We start from the raw sequence: 19,875 nt of genomic DNA on the forward strand, positions 1-19,875 counted from the left end.
GATCAAATGGCTAGAGGGACTGGTTTATGAATGAAGATGGCAGGGAACAAAATTTCAACACAAGCCACTACTGAACTAGAGAGTCTCCAGGTGCTGGACATACAAACAAACCTTTGGGATTTTTTATTAAATACTGTGCAGCCGGAGTTGGGATGATGATGTGAAATTAAGAAAAAGAAAATGCATTACCATAATGATCGTTTAAAAATCTCAAATTGGGAGTATGTGTTAGATGGACAGCAAACCTTCTGAGTAATAGTATCTTAATGAAAACACAGCTGTACTTTAGAAAAAAGAGACATTTCTCAGTCACTTAAGTTAGTATAATGATTTTCAATTTTTCTCTGCAGAAAATGCTTTCTGAACTCTCCCTTAAATCTCATAGGGTGCAGCTTAAACAGCTGCCCCTGCCCTGTTGCACTGGAAGCAGCACTTTATTTCAGGAATCTTGCATGTGCTGACATTTGTCCTCAGCCATTAAACCATGGCACACACAGTGCAGACTTTGAATACAGGGCTCTGGTTCTTTTTGTACAAGAATTATGCCATGATTTCCTTCGTGTTCCTTTTGTTGATGTTCAAATCCTTCTCCCACCTCTGCCCCCTGAACTGGTGTCTATAATTAAGCCATCTACTTCAGGGCTTCCCAAGAAAGTGCTAAAAGGCTTTGGGAAATTTGGTTATACTATGTGAACCTGTTTTCTTACCTTATAATAAATGTGTTAATACTGTCCTTAAGTAATTAGCTATAAGTAATTAGAAATGATAGATGTAAAGTCTTATATTGAGATGATCCTATACTATATACTCAGTAAAAGTAGCTCTGTTTTTATTATAAATTCTATTTATTGGTATATATGTGTATGTGTATGTATATCTGTACACATACATGTATTTGTGTGTGTGTGTGTGTGTGTGTGTGTGTGTATCTTCTTCACTGTATATTCTCTAAAGTGCCTGGCATACAGAAAGTGCTCAGTTAGCAGATTATTTAAACAATAACCAAATAGATGAATAAATCAGTGGGTCAATACCAATTATTATCATTTACAGAACATGCGTGAAAGGGGACTTTCCTATCTGTATCGAAGTCTGCTCGTCAGTCATGATGCTAGTGCAGCCACCCTGTCATGTTGGGCAGGCTGATAGCATCATAACCACCCATCCCAATTCCAGAGGTCCATTCCAGATATATGTGGCACTGAAGTCCTTCTGAGGTTTGATTGCTCTTCGGAAAACTCATTCTACCTTAAAATAGAGGAACATTTACTTTTGTCCCTGATTTTATCATGACCTTAAAATAACAAAAGAAAACTTTAATGTATTCATAAAGAATTTATTGTGTACTGTGTATCAACAACTTTACAGTGACTAGGAAGCCAATTCCCAAAACATCAACTCCCTTGATGTTGCTACATTTGGCCACGTGCTCCTCTAGATGCAGTGGGTGAGGATGTGGTGGTGGTGATAGCAGCTATACACGTATTGGTTGTGTGTGTCTGTCTGTCTTGTGATTTCTTATGGTCATGGCAGCTTTTCTCAGTTAGATCTGCTTTTCCCACTTCACTGGGTAGCAACTCTGAAGCAAGAGCAGGAAGCACCTTCCCCTGAGGAGTGTCCAGGTGACTTGTCATGTCTGCACTTTCCCTGGCAATGGCTGCTCTTTCTTAGCAGCCCCAAAGATTTGACACCTTCCTGGAGACAGGAACAGGGGCATGTAGTTGTAATGGAGACAGCTTCTCAGCCTTTGGAAGGAACCAGATCATTTGCCCTGGCAGATCCTTCTGCCTGTGACCTGTTGCTAGGCTCCAACAGCATCCAGGTTTCAGCCTTGACATTTAAAGGAACAAAAAAGTTCAGCAACCTGGTGGGACTCTCCTAGTTCACCTACGAGGTCCCTGCACATTCTAACACAAAACCCTGCAGAAAATTATGGGAGGTCTAAGCAGAAACACAGAGACAGTGTTTCTAGATACATGAATATAAAGAAATGGAAGTATGATACTCTCTGACACTAGTGAATGTTTTTAGTTATGCACAGCATTTGGTGATGCAGGTAGTCAAGCCAGGGCATAAATACTAGAGAATACAAACTGAGCTATGTGTCATATGACATTTCCACAGCTCCATTCAAAGCACATCTGTATGCTATTCTTAGATTTTTCCATTTCCAAAAATGTAAATGCCATATGTGCTGATGAATCTACCTTTAATATTTACTGACCAGTGTCTGTGGTCTAGAATGTGAGATTTTCTCTAAAAGCAACATGAAAGAAACTGCTTTTGAGTGTGCTTAGTGAGAAAAGATGTCTCTATTCAGTTTTTAAATATTAAGTGTGAGTCTGTTCCAATGACAATGGATCGCTGATTTATCACTATAAACTGACAACTGTGCTTTCATTTTTATACAAACCAGTGCTTTTGGCTGCCCTTATTCGGACATGAACTTGAAAAAGGAGGCAACGCTTCATGATCGTCTGAGAGAACAAACACAGGCACATTTGGAAGCAGACTCTTCACATTCAAAATCGAAAAATCTCTATAGTTTGAACTTCAATGGAAAACATGAAACAGTGAACAGTCAACCCAGGTAAGAAAATTTTCGAAAATGTGTACCAGAAAGTAAACCCAATCAAATAGTAAAAGAACAAATTTGCTACTAGTAATAGTTCCTTATAACTATTCAAAATAATTATTCTTATTTGAGGGTATTGATATATTCCCTAGATCATAGAATTGACCTAATCCTTGATCTTCATTTAACATAATATTTTCTAATGCTGCATCCTCAAATATTTCCACTTACCTCTTTCTGTGTATACAAATTGTATACAAACTATATAAAGTATGTATTCTCTGTACAGTTCTGAAAGATTCACCCGTATCTTGAAAACATCTTTATTCTTGTTCTTTCTTTTGGCACAGGGTGGTTTGTATCTGCTGAGTCATGTCAGGACTGCCTCTCATACCTGTCACTTGTCTTTGTCATATCTAATCCAGATGTACCTGATATGACTTCTTCCTCTGAATCACAACATCCTTTTGATCCTAAATATAAACTTATGCTTTTAAGTATCAGTTTTCATTTTCTATTTACATATATTTATTTGCCAAGGTATTGCAAATATAACCTCATTTCATTTTTTTTAACCTAAATAAGCAAACAGTCTAAATAACATCTTGTGTTGAAAGCACTCCATTCTCTGCTGAGAAACACAGTAAATCAAACATTAACTAAATAGCTGGATCTAAGAAAGGCCAGATAGACTAGTAAGAAGTGTGCGTTTCCCACAGGCAGAAGGCAGTCATGTTCAAGGTCTCTAGGATCAAGACCCCACTTATGAGCTTTGAAGGGGCTGCTCCTTCTCCTAAGGCTAGAGCCAGTTTTTCTTTTCAGCACATAGGTGTGGAGTTTCCCTTGGAAAAATTTTCTGCCCTTTGTATCAGAACCCAGTAGGGGTGGAACCCCTCCATTCCCAAGAAGCCAAGTTACCTCTTGGTTGAGAGAATTTGACTGGTAGGATACACTTTTCACATGGATTTTACATTCTTGACTGTGAATTTTTTTTTTTCATGCAAATGTTGTTTTAGAACACTCAGGTGACATTTCATTTTTATTAAATAGCTTGTTTGGTTTTGCTGGCTCTGCACCCAACTGCAGCTTAGCCTCCTCTCTGTTGCATGGTCTATTTCCTATGGATACACATTCCTCTCTATTTTTGTATCTGTAACTTGCATTTTTATTATTTGGTACACACCCACTCCTCTTGTTGAAACTTCACAGGGTCTAGTTGTTCTTTACTGCCTGTTCACACCCACACTGTTTACAACTTAAGAAGTTGAGAGCTTGTACTTCCTTTCTATTTCCCAGCTGGGGGAGAAATGTTCCCTCCCCTCCCCCATCCCTCCCTCCCTCCCTCCCTCCCTCCCTCCTTCCCTTCCTTCCTTTCTTTCCTCCTTTCCCCCTCTCCTCCCCTCCCCTCCTTTCCCCTCTCCTCCCCTCCCCTCCTCTCCTCTCCATTGAGGTTATTTATTCCAAAGTCGTAGAGACCAGTACTACTACCTGCCTTCATTCTTTTTGCTGTATTCTGTTGCATTTTTTTCCACATAAAAACCCAGTCAGTCTCTCTTATAAATATTTTAGATGTTCATCCTCAATGTCAAAAGTCAAAGAGACTAAGCAGATCTTTGAACTGCTGTTAAAAAAAAAAAAAAAAAATTACACTGTCATGTTGTCTCAGAGGTTAGCTAAGTTCTTTCCGGCAAAATCTTTTCTCCCCATCTTACTCATCTTAGAAATTGCCCCTTTTCAATATATAGTATGTTCCTTACCATTTTTGAGGAGGCTCTGCACTGAAATATATTAGGTACATATAATTACTACAGGTAAAAAGAAAGAGTGGAGAATGTCAGCTAACAACTGAGCCAAAAACTCAAAGCCCCTCCCACCTAATCCAATACTGTTTCATGCACAAAAGGAACACTGTGAGCAGCTGAAGCCGGGCAGCAGGCACAGCTCACATCCTGAATCCTTTGGCTTTCAAATCTCAAGACCAATGCAATCCCTGAACTACAGTGGTTGTCCATTTTTTTTTCTAACCAGCTGTCTTACTAATGTTTAGATACATAGTATTAACAATCTCAGCCCAAGCCCTCTTTCTACCCCATCTCCATGACATTGTGTTCATGCCCTTGAATTCCAGGGTGAGGAAGAAAGAGAACAAGGGAATCAACAGGGATGTTACATAGGCTGACCACTTGCAGATAAGATCTGTTTCAGCCTTCCTCACAGTTTTCCTCCTAGGACTTCCCTGAAACTACCATTCCTCCATCCCAAATCGTTCTCTTGAAATCACAGAATATCAAATAGAGAGGAAAGAGAACATTTAAATCCCATTTAGGATAAAGAAACTGTGGCATATATATATATATGCCACAGTTTCTTTATATATATATATATATATATATATATATATATATATATATATACACACACACACAATGGAATATTACTCCGCCACGAAGAATGATAAAATTATGGCATTTGCAGGCAAATGGATGAAATTGGAGAATATCATGCTAAGTGAGATAAGCCAATCTCAAAAAACTAAAGGACGAATGATCTCGCTAATAATCGGATGAGTACATATAATGGGGGGTGGGAGGGGTTAGCGTTAGGGTTAGGGTTAGGTTTAGGGTTAGGGATAAGGAGGGTGGTAAGAATGGAGGAAGGAAGGACTGTATAGAGGGAAGAGAGGGGTGGGAGGGGTGGGGGGGAAGGGAAAAAATAACAGAATGAATCAAACAACATTACCCTATGTAAATTTATGATTACACAAATGGTATGCCTTGACTCCATGTACAAATAGAGAAACAACGTGTATCCCATTTGTTTACAATAAAATAAATAAATAAATCCCATTTAAATCCCATCCCTTCTCACCTGCATGTTGAGGCAAGGTCATTTTTACCTGGCTTCTTTCATGGGATGAGGGAGGGGTTTACGTTGGTAACAATTAGCGTTACACATTCGTCCTTCCCCAGGCTCTGGACAGCCTTCAGTAATCTCTTGTATAAGCAATACTTGTCAAGTTAGAATCTCCAGAATTCTAGTAATTCAAGTGCAAAATATAACCATCTTTTTAAACATTCTTCCACAACCAATTAGGCATCGCCTGGCCATTTAGAGAATTTTGTCTTTTCCTTACTGCATCACAGTTTTGTGATTATTTTTAAAAGGTCTATTTGCTCTCATTTTAATATTTGCAGAAGCCTATTGTTAACACACTTCTGGCTCCACTGCATGATTTACTAGTGGAAATAGTCTACTTGCATTCACATTGTAAGTAGAGGGTCATGCTTTAAATTTGAGTAGATTATTTACTACTAGATGTTAGAAGATTTGCCTTCAAAATAATCAGATATTTGTGGTATGTTAATTTTCAGGAGTCACAATGGGTCATAATTATTGAATATATATATGTATTTGTATACTTATTTATTTTTCTTTGTGTTTCTAAAGTGAATAGTAGTATATTCATGTGCATTAAATGGAGGCAAATGGCATTCCACTTGAGTTTCTTCCTTTGGGCCTGAAGTCCACAGGGGAAAACATATGTCATGTGTGTGACAGTTTATAGTTTGCACATTTTCTTTGGAGTTTCCCATAATCTTGTGATTTAGGCAAAACAGGTGTTTTTGTCCTCAGCAGTGCCATTCACAGGTGGAGGAAACAAGGACCCATATGTTGTGGATCTGAAACCCAAACATTGGTTTCCTGATTAAATCCAGCATATTCCATACAATAAACAATGCAATACAATTTCCATACAATTCATACAGACAGTTCAATGGAAATAAATGCTGACTCATAATATCATATACTTCCATTGAGCTAAACAATTTATATAGATCCTCTTGTTAATTTTATTTCACCCTTATGACAGCCTGTGTGTGGCAAGTTTTCTCATTATAATCTTAAAGTGAAGGCACCTGAACATTCAGAGAGGTTAGGCAAAATGTCCAAGGTCATATAGATAGCCAGGAGAAAGTTGGGATTTGAATGCAGAATTACCAGACTCTTAAACCCTACACGAATTTCAACTATACCAGCCTAACAGAAGCATGGTTTAAAGGCTTTGAAAAGACCTGACTGGATTTCTATTTAGGCTACTTTTTAATTCTGTGTAGAATTCTCAGGGTCATCTTATAACACATGTATTTCTCATTTTTTGAAAATAGAACTACTGAAGGGGAAGAATGTTACCATGTTTTCCCCAAAGTGTTTATTCTTATTTTTTCCATATGTAATACAAAATTTTTCACCTTCTATCTGCAATGAGAATAACATTATAGTCATTAAAACATTTTCATCATCAAGAAAATTACCCTGGAATGTAACTGCCCCCTTTATTATCCATTAGCTCTTTCCTCAGACCTGAGAAGGACATTTTTTCCAGGCTTTTCACACCCACCTAAGTGTTCTTTAATAACCTCGTTTGCCTCCTCAAAGCAGTGTTCAATATAGTTTTCAAATTCATAGCACCACTGTTGGCTAAAATATCTGTCATTCTCAGTCAGTACTATTAAGAAAACCTAAGAAAATGCCTAGGAAATCTCACTAGTTTTCCCCAATGCCTGATGTATTGTAAATTTTATGCACTTCATGAAGGCCTATGTTGGTAATAGAAATGGCTGGAGGAAATTATGGTAATCAGAAGGAATGCCATGTAGTGGAATCATCCTTTAATGATTCTGATAATAAATTGCATTGCTGTGAGCTAACTAGTTTATTTCCACTATTCAAATTATCAGCAGCATAAATACCTTCTGTGAGAGCCATTCTCAGAGTTATGACAGAGTTAGGTGGCTCTTCCACATATTAACCTTCCAAGTAAGTAAATGAGTTTTCTTTAATCCATCAGACTTTTCTCTCACTTATTCCCACATATATTCTCTGCTCCTGGCATGAAGTCTGCCCAGTGTCCCTATCTGTCAACGTCTGAAGTGTTGTTTCTTTCTGGCACTTAAACCTTTGTTCCCATCCTGAATACGTCATTTACCCTGCCTGCAGCTTCTCCCTTCCCCAAGGCTCATCTCTGTCTGGACAGTTTCTAAGCCGTTCCCACCTATCTAAGCTTCTTGAGGATAGAGATTATATTTTACATGTCTATGTGTTTCTAACCTATAATATAAAGCCTGACACTTATTAGGAACTCAGCAAACCAACTAGATTTTGAACAACCAGCCACGATGTGCCAAAATAATGGTTGGCCCCGGGATGTGGAATCAAGTAAGAGGGAGCCCCACCCTGCCCTCAGCTCTCCTCTGTCCTCCCTGTCTGTGCTGCACACTGATGGCTTATTTGTGTGTGTGTGTGTCTTCATGTATCACTTCATCACTTGGCTTTGTGTGTGTACCTTCTTTTCTCAAAAGGATTGTAGGCTGCCAAAGGGAGGAACTACTTTCTTTATAGTTTTTTGTTTTTACACACTGTAGGTTCTTAATATGTGTCTTATGTTATTTGATTTAATTATAGGCATTCATTTTCCTCATAGAGTCTCAGTTGCTTCATCTGTAAAATGGACATGAATGCAAGGCTTATGATTTTGAATATAGGTACTATATATGTATATATAGAGAGAATCAAAATAATAGTTCCAAATTTTTTATTATTTTTATAAACCTATTTATTTATTTAGCTATGCTGAGGATTCAAACCCAGGGCCTCATACATGCTAGGCAAGCAATCTCACACTGAACTGCTTTCTCTAGACCCCCAAATTATTGAATTTGACCCCCTAAAGTTGTTGATTTCAAAATATGGAAATTAGACCAGTTCTGTGTATAGCATGCATCTTAGTACCAAACATAGGAATTTAGACCTTTATTTATTTAGTCTGAGTTAATAGTTGGTTTCATAAGCAGATTAAACCCCTCGATCAAATATGTAGTGATGAAAACACCAAGACACCCCCAAATCCTTCTATGCTTAGAGGGCCTTGTGGCTGGACAGGAAAGCCCATGACCATTCAGAGAAGGGCTCTCCCACCCTTACCTCCAGCGGGACTTCAAGGAGCCTCTGGGCAGGTGTGCCAACATAAGAGTCTTACAATGGCAAAGGACTCAAGAGTTCAATCCAACTTCTTCAATGTGAAAATGAGACCAAAGGCAAAGAGTCAAGTTCCTTCATGAACAGTATTGGTGGCAACTCGGTTCTGTGACTCCCAGGTCACAGCTCTGCTTGCTGTTCCAGACCACTGCCCACCCCGACATTAAGACCATGTCAGAACAGAATTGACTTTGGCACTTGGAGAACTGAATAACTCTGAGCATTTCTGAAATTAGAGATATTCATTTACTCAACTTTTAGCTATTGAATGGAAAGATCCTACTCCAAACTCTAGTGATACAGCAGTGAATAAAACAGGCAAAACCCCATTCTTACCTTTTCTTAGTAATAGGAAAGTTACCGAGGCTTGCAAGTGGTAGGGCAAGGATCAGAACTCAGGCAGGATGGCCTTTGTCCTATGGATTTGGCAGAGGCCATGTTGATTTACTCCCTGCATCAGCACTCACTCAGCAACCAGCTCAGAAGCCTGGAACCCATGCTACTGAAAGACTTAGCCCTAATTGGGTTCCACCTGCTGGGGAGGCTCCAGCACCTTTGCTAGTGTCTCATATTTCCTAAACAAACTTATAGTTCTGCTAAAACTTTATAAATTAACTGACATGTGCCTTAATAAGGTCTTAAAAATATTTTTTAAAGCTAATTCTCATAAGGCACTTTATAATTTATTGTGTATCTCTGGATTTCTGGAATCCTGCCTTGGACAGGCTCTTAGTAATTAAATTCTACAGAACATTGTGTCCTAAAATCTCCATGGTTCCTTGCAAAAGGAAATATTAGTGCTCCTACACCAAAGAAAAACAAAATTTTGCTGCCTGGGCACCAACAGGCATTTTTTTTTATCATCTACATACTTAACCAGCTTCAAAATAATTATTTCCCATTCATGGCTAATAGTAAAGTGGGACATTTAACATGATTTTTTCTCATTACTAAAATGATGCTTGTTTATTATAGGAAAATTAGAAAATATGAATGAATAAAAAGAAAAAAATTAAAAACATTAATAATATCCAGACCTTTTCTATAAAACAGCATAACTTGGAAGCTTGTAAAAATATAGAAAATGCCCTTGTGTTAATAATTCAAGAAATATACAGGTTTTTAAAAACTTAATTTCTCATTTGTTACTTTACAACTTTGGTGATAGGAGCAGAGGTTACTGGTGTCAACAGGTTGTCACACATTCTCAACACCTCTTCAGTGGCCATGTCCACCTGTGGACATGTAGATGTACTTTAGTTCTTTTTAAAAAAAATTTATCATTTTTTGTTAATCTGCAACATGTTACTTGGATTTAACAATATATCATGGATCCATTACCATATTAATTTGCCATATTAATACAATATTTCGTGGAGGGCTGGGGAGATAGCTCAGTCGGTAGAGTGCTTGCCTTGCAAGCACAAGGCCCTGGGTTCAATCCCCAGCACCACAAAAAAAAAAATTTTTTTTCATGGAGCCAATGCCTTATTTTTAACAACATATTATGTACTATTGTATGGAATACCTTACTTCATTTAACCCATTCCCCTATTGACAAGTGGTTTCCAATATTTTTTCTTATACATAATGCCAAGGAAACCTTTTTATATGTATATCATTATTTATGGATGCTTTCTACTGCCATATTTTTCAATATTTAATTAGTTCTTAGGTACAAACTAAGCATATTTTATTAGTTCTTTAGATTAATAGACTCAGCTCATTGGACCATTTTGCTGTACTGTAGATTAAAACCTGTGTATATCCAAACATAGAGGCACACATGGAGACATAGAGAGCTGTTGCAGTTCTCATCAGTGGTCCCCACCTCCACTCCCCACCTCCTCACATGACACGCCCCATCACTTCTCCTCTCCTAACACTTCACAGGATAATGCCCTGCACTTGGGGGCCCCTCTACATTTTCTGCAGGGAACCTTGTTTTGAAGCCTCCTTCATATCCCACCCCTGAAAGCTTTTCTAATCTCTCCACCTTGCATGCAGAAGATCCCCTCTTGCTCTCTGATCCAACCTTCTTCACCTCTCTGTGACAGCCCTTTTCTTGTTCTGCCTCCTATGAAATATGATAGTACACACATATGAATCCCCTGATAAATGAGGAGTCTTTCAGTGGTAAAATTCATCTCAGCTGAAAGCAACTTGTCTGCATGAAAATCTTACAGTATGTTGATTAGACTTGAAGAATTTACCCCCAGATTAAAGAGAGTCAGAGCCCAGTTTTTGCCTCTGAAGTCTGATTATAAGCTAGAACCAAATAGTTATTAGGACAATATTTAGAAAAAATAAAACACACATGCGGTACATGTATTTTGACGTTATGGACTTTTCCTATACTTCCAGGACAGTGGTTAGTAAACTTTTCCTATAAAGAGCCACATAGTATATATTTTAGTTTTTGTCAGCCATAAGATCGCTATTGTAACTACTGAGCTTAGTTATTGTTGTGAAAGCAGTCATAGACACAAAATGAAGGAATGAACTAGTAATGGTGTTCTAGTACAACTCTATTTGCCAAAGTGCAAGGGGCAGGATTTGACTTGTGGCCTATCATTTCCTCATGTTCCAGGAGGTGTCTAGGTCCAGATAGATTTAGTTTCAGATTCCAGTTCTTCTACTCACTTTGTAACTTTGGGCAAGCTCCTTAACCTCTCTGTCTTTTTCAGTGTAAAGTAAGATTGATCTTATTTTCATGGTAGGCATCTAGTTTATGGGTCTGGCACTTAATGAGCACTGAGTACTAGCCACTAATACTGCCTTGACTGGAAGTAGCAAATGTATGGAGTTATCAAAACAGTGGATGGCAGTGACTACTGGGTAATTGTGGCAGGTTTCACTTCTCAGTCACTTAAAATCGTTTAGGGAATGAATCTGGCATAGACAGATACACACACACACACACACACACACACACACAGGAGTTTCTGACTCTTGCTGCAACAACAGCAAACCTACTAATGAAAGATTCTGAAGATTATTTAGGGTGCCTGGATCTATGATTATATGAAAGGTACAGGCCAGGCTTTAGGAAAAATTATTGGTCAAGTATATACCTGGAGATTATACCTGGAGATTTACGTGGAGATTTAGGCCTTTTTAACTAAAACACAAAAAAAAATATTCATCTTTGGCACTTTTCTGGTCTTTGTCATTTCCAAACATTTCTACAGACTGTGTGCAGCAGATCCTTTCAAGATGCAAACACTCCGGTGGCCTTTCTTCTGCCCATGAGGTTCAGTTCAAACACAAGCATAGCAGGCAAGGTCCTCTGCAGCATAGTTCTCACCTTATTCTGTCAACTGCACCTTTCCTTGCATGTTGCAGGAGCTTCATCAAAAAAACTGATTTGTTTATCAGATCCCTAAAACACCTCTCTCCTCCTGTTTTCCTTATGTTTATTCTAGTCCAGTTTCTTCTTTCTCCCCAATTCTCCATAATCCTCCCCTCATCCTCTGCAGAGTGCCAAGCTGTGTTCTCCCCTTGATCTCCAAGAGCAGTCCTGACTGTCCCTTTCTTTTGCTCTGCCTGTGACTACTCCTCCATGTCTATTGTAAATAGCAGCAAGCCCTACAGTATTGAAAGATCACATGTAGAACAGAATCAAGCCTGGGTTTTTTAGTTCAAAAACTTGACTTTATATCCTGGCTACACCATCAATGCTCTGTGTGCCTGATGTGGACCAAGTTCACTAATATTTCTGAACCTCAGTTTCTATATTTATAAAACAAGAGTACCATTCCTACCTTTTAGAGTTTTTGTGAGAATGATCTGAAGTTAAGCTAAAGGGAGAGGCTGGGAGTCCTTGGAAAGTACCTGTCTCACAGGAGTTTTCCCTCAGGACGTGGCTTGGCATTATCTCCATAGCAATGTAGTAATTTGAAAGCAAGAGTATACTAAAGTGTAACCTGTGATTAATTGTGGTGCCTAGCATTTTTAAAAAGAACTCAAGAAACTTATTTGGTTTATTTTTAAATTATTTTTAAGTCCTCTTCAGTGTATGTAAGGAAGCTTTATTTTTTAATTTTGTAACACGGAATTAAGATCTTCATTAGCAGATTGCAGAGGGATTCTTTGAGATGGTTTGAAAATCAGTCATAAAATTTGTAGAACTGAGTGAAAATTACTCAAAGATTTGCAAAAAACTAAAACAATTCTTTTTTTTCATCTTCTTTGCAAAACGGCTCTGCTGAGCTACATAGCACAGGGTTGTGCCTCCATCATCCCATGTTGACTAGCTTTCTGTACCAGATACTTACTCCTTCAGGTTAAGCCCTCTCCTTGTAGATCACATGCTTTTCTGCAAGAATGTAAACAAATCCTGATGATATATATGGATTATGAGAAAATATAATGAAAATATACATATTGAAAATAATATTCCACACATTTTTATGCATACCCTTAATGCATAAAATATTTTTATACTGTTTTTCAATATCTAGTTCAGTAATTGCTCAGAACAACCCAATAAAGCAAGTACTGTCTCTCTTTTGCAGATTGGAAGCTAAGACTATGAGTATTTAAAGGTCCACTTGGGGTCACAAATGTAGGACCTGGGTCCTGGCTATGAACCCAGGTCTTCCCATTGCTGGCATGTTGTCCCTCCTTTGTACCACAGGTGGTTAGCTACCTTGGAACTAAGCTCCACAGTAGCTTAGTTCACACAGGTGAACTAACAGTAGCTTAGTTCAACACAGGTTGTGGAACATGTGTGGCCCAAAGATGCAGCTTCTAAAGAGATCCTTTCTCAGTTTTAATCATCTTGATAAAAGTATTGAGAATTAAGAGATAACTAATAAATCAAATGTAATTATGCCATGACATGCATGGTTATATGATATAGCAATAAAATTACCTTCATTATGTATAAGTCATTTAGGTTTCTATCTAGGTTTTTGGCAATGATTTCAGAAGAATCAGTTTCTTCATCCGAAACAGAAACTGAAATGTTCTTTCATGAGCATTTCACAGGCTTGTTAGTGAGGATAAAATGAGAGAGTAAGTATAAGAAAATATATGTGCAAAGCGAAGTATTGTGATCTTATTAAAATTATAAGCATATACAGAAAAATTAATTGCATCAAGTTCTATCTACCTATAATTAATTAGTAGGTAATTAGCATCCCTGGAAAAGTTTCATTTTAAAAACTTCCATATTCATTATGAAGAATGAGCTTCAAGTTTTAATAAAGCTCCATGATGAAAGAGTTACAAAATCAGCCCTTACCACATAGTGCAACATTTTAAAAGTTAATTAATTCTCTGACATTCAGCAATGTAACTAAATTACTTTATATAGTTGTTTGAGCACAATGTCTGTAATCTTCTGATTAAAATAGTAAGTGTCAAAATCATCAGTAGCAATTATTATTTACCCATCTACCACCCTGTCACCCACTGTCCCATCTTCCTCAGACTTTGAAAAGATTCTTTTCCAGGGAGTTTTATAAACTTTTTGTTATAATAGAATGTGGGGGGAAGGAGACTTTTAAGTTTCAGGTTTCATAGACTTCCTGAACAAAAGTATATATTTTTTTAAATCTTAAATTGAAAAAAAAAAAAAAAAAAAAAAAAAGGAAAACCTTCTGGCAGGGCTCTGTGCAGCATAATACCTGCTAAGTCACTAGCATTTACCCTGTGGTTTTCATTTAAATTCGTGCTGCTATCATGATTTATTCCTACTTCACAGGATAATGAATCTAGATTTTATTTCTGTTCTTTGCCCAGACTTGTACAGCAGGCAAAGTGTTTGAAAATCAAAGGAAAAGAAGATATTGACTTGGATAATCTCTTCAGAGGTAAAAACAAAAATACTAGCAAAAACACAGAATATACTTTTTGTTATTTGGAATGTCTTATCTGTTTGACTGTTTGGCTTTATCATTCCATTAGAGAGTGGTGGAAAAAACTTGACCAGAAGTCAAGAGACTTGTTCTAGTTCCTACCCTGCAAGTACTATGGTCCATCACTTCACAACCCTACACCTTAATTTCACATTTTTAAAAGTATAAAGACTAGACTGTCATCTTTATGATCTCCACTCAGCCTGGGATAGATCTAAACCTGCTGAAGTCGTGGAGGGGAGTCAGGAGTGTCCCACTGCATTTGATAAGTTGGCATGTTTTAATTCCATTTTTTTTTTTTTTTTACCCGTGAAGACTCAATGTAGAAAGAATTCTGAGCTAGGTTCCATGGTAACAAGCTAAGAAATGAGTTTTCCTTTGGTTGTCTTATTTTAGTGTCAATATTTTGATCTGGTCAGATGAAAATATTGGTCATTTGTAATTAGTATCCCATGTCTCCAGCCACAGTAGTTCTATAAATTTGTCTCTCCCAGACACAGTGAGATTTGTTTATCTTCTAGAAAAAAGGAAATTTGTGAGATTTCTGCTGACTTGAGCAGAAGTGCACCAAATTAGCACAATTGGTTAGCCCTGCAGTTTGTGTCCAGTACAATTACCTGTTCAACTTTTCTATAGAAGAAAAGAGCATGCTTGGCCATTGTTGAACAAAAGGGTTATGAGGTCTATAAGCAGTGCTAACCTGCTCATTTCAGTTGGAGAAAGATGCATTTGGGGGTTGGAAGGCCTCTTGATTTTATCCCAGCCACAAAGAGTGAGGGTCTTTTCCTCAGAAAATGAAGGTCAGGTAAATTATTTGTCTTTCATCTTGCATCTTCATATTTCTCCCTCATCAGAAGAGTTTCTAAACCATATAACCAGAGCTGAAGCTTGCTTTAAATAAATAACTGGTATTTTAGAAACTCCTCCATACAAATGTTCTCATCCATTTTACCAAGTCTTCATTCTGTAAGCAACATGTTTTGGATTCACATACGGAGCCTTAAAAAAAAAGTGTCGGTGTTTTAATTCATATTTTGACACTTTTGAAAATTTCTCCACAGAGTAATTATGTATATGTTCTTGTTAAAACAGATACACAGTTTTGTAGTTCACATAGTAAAAGTAGTAATGAGGATCATCCTGACTAAAATAGAAAATATCACTAGCAAAATGCATTTGCATAATGTGAAAGATGAAATCTCTTACAGCTTGTTCAGTATGCACTTGTTCTTTTCTGCATCACTTGTAAAAAGTTTATGCCCATATGCTTTTATTTATTCATGCATTCAGTGTGTGCTTTAATTTAAACATTTCAGTTTCCTCATAGTGGAGGTCAGTGGTAAAAGATATGCTATCAGAAAACGTGCAGGGGAACACATGAGTTAGGTACCTGTGGACCCCTAACGCCCTGCAGTGGGGAAATAACATGGAGGTCTCTTTGCATGGAAATGTACATACAGTACTCATAGCTCCAGCTTTCTCAGTTTAGCCTCTCACCCAGAGCAGTTCTTCCTATATCAGACTGATTCCCATTATGATAGTTAAGATCATTTGTCCTGGTTCTAACCTGGGTGAGACAAAACAACAAGAATCAGTGTTGCTAATGTGATATTAAATGATTACTTAACATTACCCTTTTATTTTTAAGCCTGTTAATCTAAGCATAATTTTTAAAGTCCTTATCTTTTTTCCTTTTTGTTTTTGCTCTGGGCATAAATTTGAATGAACACCTTTTTTTTGGGGGGGGGGCGGTACTGGGAATTGAACCCAGGGCCTTAGCACTCTACCAACTGAGCTACATTCCCAGCCCAAGTCTTTATTATTTTTTTTAAATAAAAATGAACTAGAATTTGTTCTCTGTTTCTCCCATAACAGGAAATTTTATACACTGCATTTGTAGAGATTGGGTACACAAAATATATGTGGATTCTGATTTTCATATCTTAGACATGTTTTCAAATTTTACTTGTAACCATCTTTATTTTCTAAAGCATTTTATATACAATAGACACACTTGGCATATATAATGAAAAAAATTTAAAGCTACCTTTTTTATTTTCCAGCATAATTCTCAGATTCAACATTCTTTTTCCAATGTCTAAAAATAAGATCGGTAACAAAAATATAAAGTTACTTTCTAATGATACAAGTTTGTTGAGGAAGCACGGTTATCTTAAAAGGATGTTTGGTAGTGAAATTGACAGGTGTGAAGCTGGAGTTTGTCTCACTAATCTGCAGTTTACAGGTAAGCTTCAGGAAGGTGCCACCCAAAGGACTAGTGGTACTTTTCCTTTATGCCTTTTGTTAGGTAAAATCATGCATGAGCAACATTACTGGTCCCTTCTCCAGGATGGAATTGGACATCTGGGCAGTAGCCTCTCAGGTTTTTACCTTTGCTGAGTGAGTGTTCCGCAGAGAATGGGACAAAACTGCTCCTTTAGTACAGGTTGAGTGTGGATAATTGGAGTGCATTTACACTAATGCTAAGGGACTTGCTTATCTGCACACTGTCTTTCTGCCCTGCGGCGTGCCTGAGAGCTAAAGCAGCCAAGACCCAGCCCCTTGAACAGAGGTCACTGTCTGGGCTCCCTCATTGCACCATACTAGGGGACTTCTTTGTAATTTTGGAAATTTCAGCTAGAAAGTTGTTGCTTTTTTAACATATTTATTTATTGGTCTTAAATATGTAACTGATACTCATTTTTAATCCCTAATTTTCCTAAGTTTAAAAATGTAAAGAGGTAAATATTGTTAATGAATCCTTCATAAATCCATTTTAGATATAATAATTCACATTTTGATTTTTTCAACTGGTAAAGAATTATATTTGGTGATTTTTAGTTAGCTTTGTTTCCCCACTTATTGATACATTATATTTAGTTTCCTAAGTCAGCTCAGATTCATCTGCCAGATTCTTTCTTTTTTTAGTAAAAAGTTTTAACTAAGTACACAAGAGATCACACCCCCTTAATCACCACTGGGTCAGGAAGCAGAACTGACCCAATGCTAAACACATGCACTCCCCTGCCTCCTCCTGACTGGTAACCACTGTTCTGACTTCACTCACTACCAGTTATTTTTGCCCCATTTGAACATTTTTATACATGGAACAATAGTCTGTATACTCTGATATGTTTAACTTATTTTGCTGATGTATTTGTCAGATCCATTCAAATCATGGTTTGCTTATTCTCACTGCTCAATAAGTTTTATGAAAACACAATTTATCCATTTCAGTGTTTTGTATCTTCAGTTTTGCATTCTTGCCATTGGTGCCACCAGGAACATTCTGGTTTGTGATTTGGTGGGTATGTGTATGCATTTCTGTGGAGTAAATATCAGTGAGTGGAGTATCTGGGTAATTACGTTTGTGGAAGTTCAACTTCACAAGTTGGTGTCAAATGTTTTTACAAAATGGTCTTTCAGCACTCATACCAGCATAGGACAGAAATTGTGCTCCACATCCTTGTTAGCACAGATTTTTGTCAGTCTCTACTTTAGCCATTCTTTTGACATTTCCCTAAGGCCCAGTGAGCCTTGTACACATTTTCTGAGTTTGCTGGCCATTGAGTATCTGAGTTTGTGAAGAATCCCCCCATTTGTCTTTTAGGTTGTCTTCTTCTTATTGGTATGTAGGGCTTCTTCTTATGGGTTGATGAGTTCAATATTGGTAGACACCTTGCAGATATCTTCTCCAGCCTCTTACTTGCCTTTTCACTCTCTTAATGATGCCTTATGGCAAATACAAATTCCAATTTTCAATGTAGTTCATCATTCCTTCCTGTTTTGGTTAGCACTTTTAGCATCCTGTTTAATTTAATTTTTTTCCTGCTATTCAGTGTTCGTGAGGATGTTCTGCTATTTTTCATTTTAAAATCTTTACTTTTTATCTTTCATATCTAGCTCTGGAATAGACCTGGAACTTATTTTTACATGGTTTAACATAGGGTTCAAAATTCACTTTCTCTGTGAATAGTCAGGTGACCCAGCACCAAGTATTAAGAAGTTCTTTCTTCCACCTAATAGGTGGTTGTATCAGTTTTTCATAAATCAGGTTACCTATTTATGTGTGGATCTGTTTCTGAATTCTGTTTTGGTTAACTGTATACGTGGGGATCTGTTTCTGAATTCTGTTTTGTTTCATTGGTTTATTTGATTATTCTTTTGTCAATACCAAACTTAGTTAATTATCACAGATTTATATAATAACTCCTGATCTAAGAATGTCACTTCTCAATTTTGTTCTTTATTATATTGTCATATTTTTGTCCCTTTACATTTCTAATTAACTTAACCATTTATAACACACACACACACACACACACATGCACACATACACACTCCATACAACTTACTCTGATTTTAATTAGAAACAGTGAATTAATACACCAATTTCAGGTAAGTTGGCACCTTCTAAGTCATGAATGTGGTAAATTCTTCAGTTTAATTTTCAATAAAGTTAGGCAGTTTCCCTGAGCTAGCATCTCCACTACAATAATAATTATAATATTGAATTGAATAGATGTCATGATAGCAAGACTGTCTTTGTCTCATCCTCAGTCTCAGAAGGAAAGCATTTACATTCTTTTTTAATAAGTATGACATTTGATGTAATTTTTGTAATGCCCTTCAGTAGACTGAAGAAATTGCCCCCACTTCTAATTTGCTGGTTTGCTATTTTTATAATTTCATTGATAAATGTTGAATTTTATCCAATTGAAACAATCATATAATTTTTCTCTTTTATTCTGATAATGTGGTGAATTTTATTATAATGATTCTTAAGGATTTTTTTTGTTGAAATATACCATAAGTAAGGAAAAATGTGCAAATTACACTTTTATTAATTTAAAAAATGAACATCCATATGGCACTCAGATAAAGAAATAAAGCCAGTAATTTGGGTTGTTTTGTTTTTGTTTTTTTGTTTGGTTGCTTGAGTGTTTTTTGTTTTTTTTGTTTTTTTTTTTGGTACTGAGAATTATGGTAAAGGGGTCCTTTACCATTGACCTATATCTTCAGGGCTTTTAATTTTTTTAATTTTGAGACAGGGTCTTGCCTAGTTGCTGAGGTTCAACTTACAATCTTCAGCCTCTGAAGTTGCTGAGATTTCAGGTGTGCACTATCTCACCCTTAATTTAGGTAGTTCTTGTTTTGCCTACCTCCAATATGCATGCATTTCAGCTGTTTTGATTTTGTAAAATAACATCAATCCTTCAACAGCACAGTTCAGATTTCAGTTACCAAGGTGTGCTAACTGTGAGTGATTACATGAAGTAGTAGCTCTACATAAATAGTAGATTTCATCCTGACCAGTGACCAGTGACATCACTTCTTTCAAAGTCTTTTGGTGTTTGGTGACAGCCCATCTGTTAGTTCACATACTGACAGCAAGTCCTG

The 19,875-nt window shown here is 37.0% G+C and overlaps 1 protein-coding gene across 9 annotated transcripts in view; it reads left to right on the top strand.

Moving 5' to 3' along the window:
- Positions 1-19,875, top strand: part of L3mbtl4 (L3MBTL histone methyl-lysine binding protein 4) — a 520,509-nt gene that overhangs the window by 368,485 nt on the left and 132,149 nt on the right. For all 9 annotated transcript variants that reach the window (XM_047526991.1, XM_047526997.1, XM_047526990.1 and 6 more), the window contains 2 exons: positions 2,417-2,590; positions 14,360-14,430. In XM_047526991.1, coding sequence (XP_047382947.1) covers positions 2,417-2,590; positions 14,360-14,430 — 245 coding nt within the window. The remainder of the gene's footprint in view (positions 1-2,416; positions 2,591-14,359; positions 14,431-19,875) is intronic.

Source organism: Sciurus carolinensis, chromosome 15 (assembly GCF_902686445.1).
Source record: "Sciurus carolinensis chromosome 15, mSciCar1.2, whole genome shotgun sequence".
Lineage (NCBI taxonomy): Eukaryota > Metazoa > Chordata > Mammalia > Rodentia > Sciuridae > Sciurus > Sciurus carolinensis.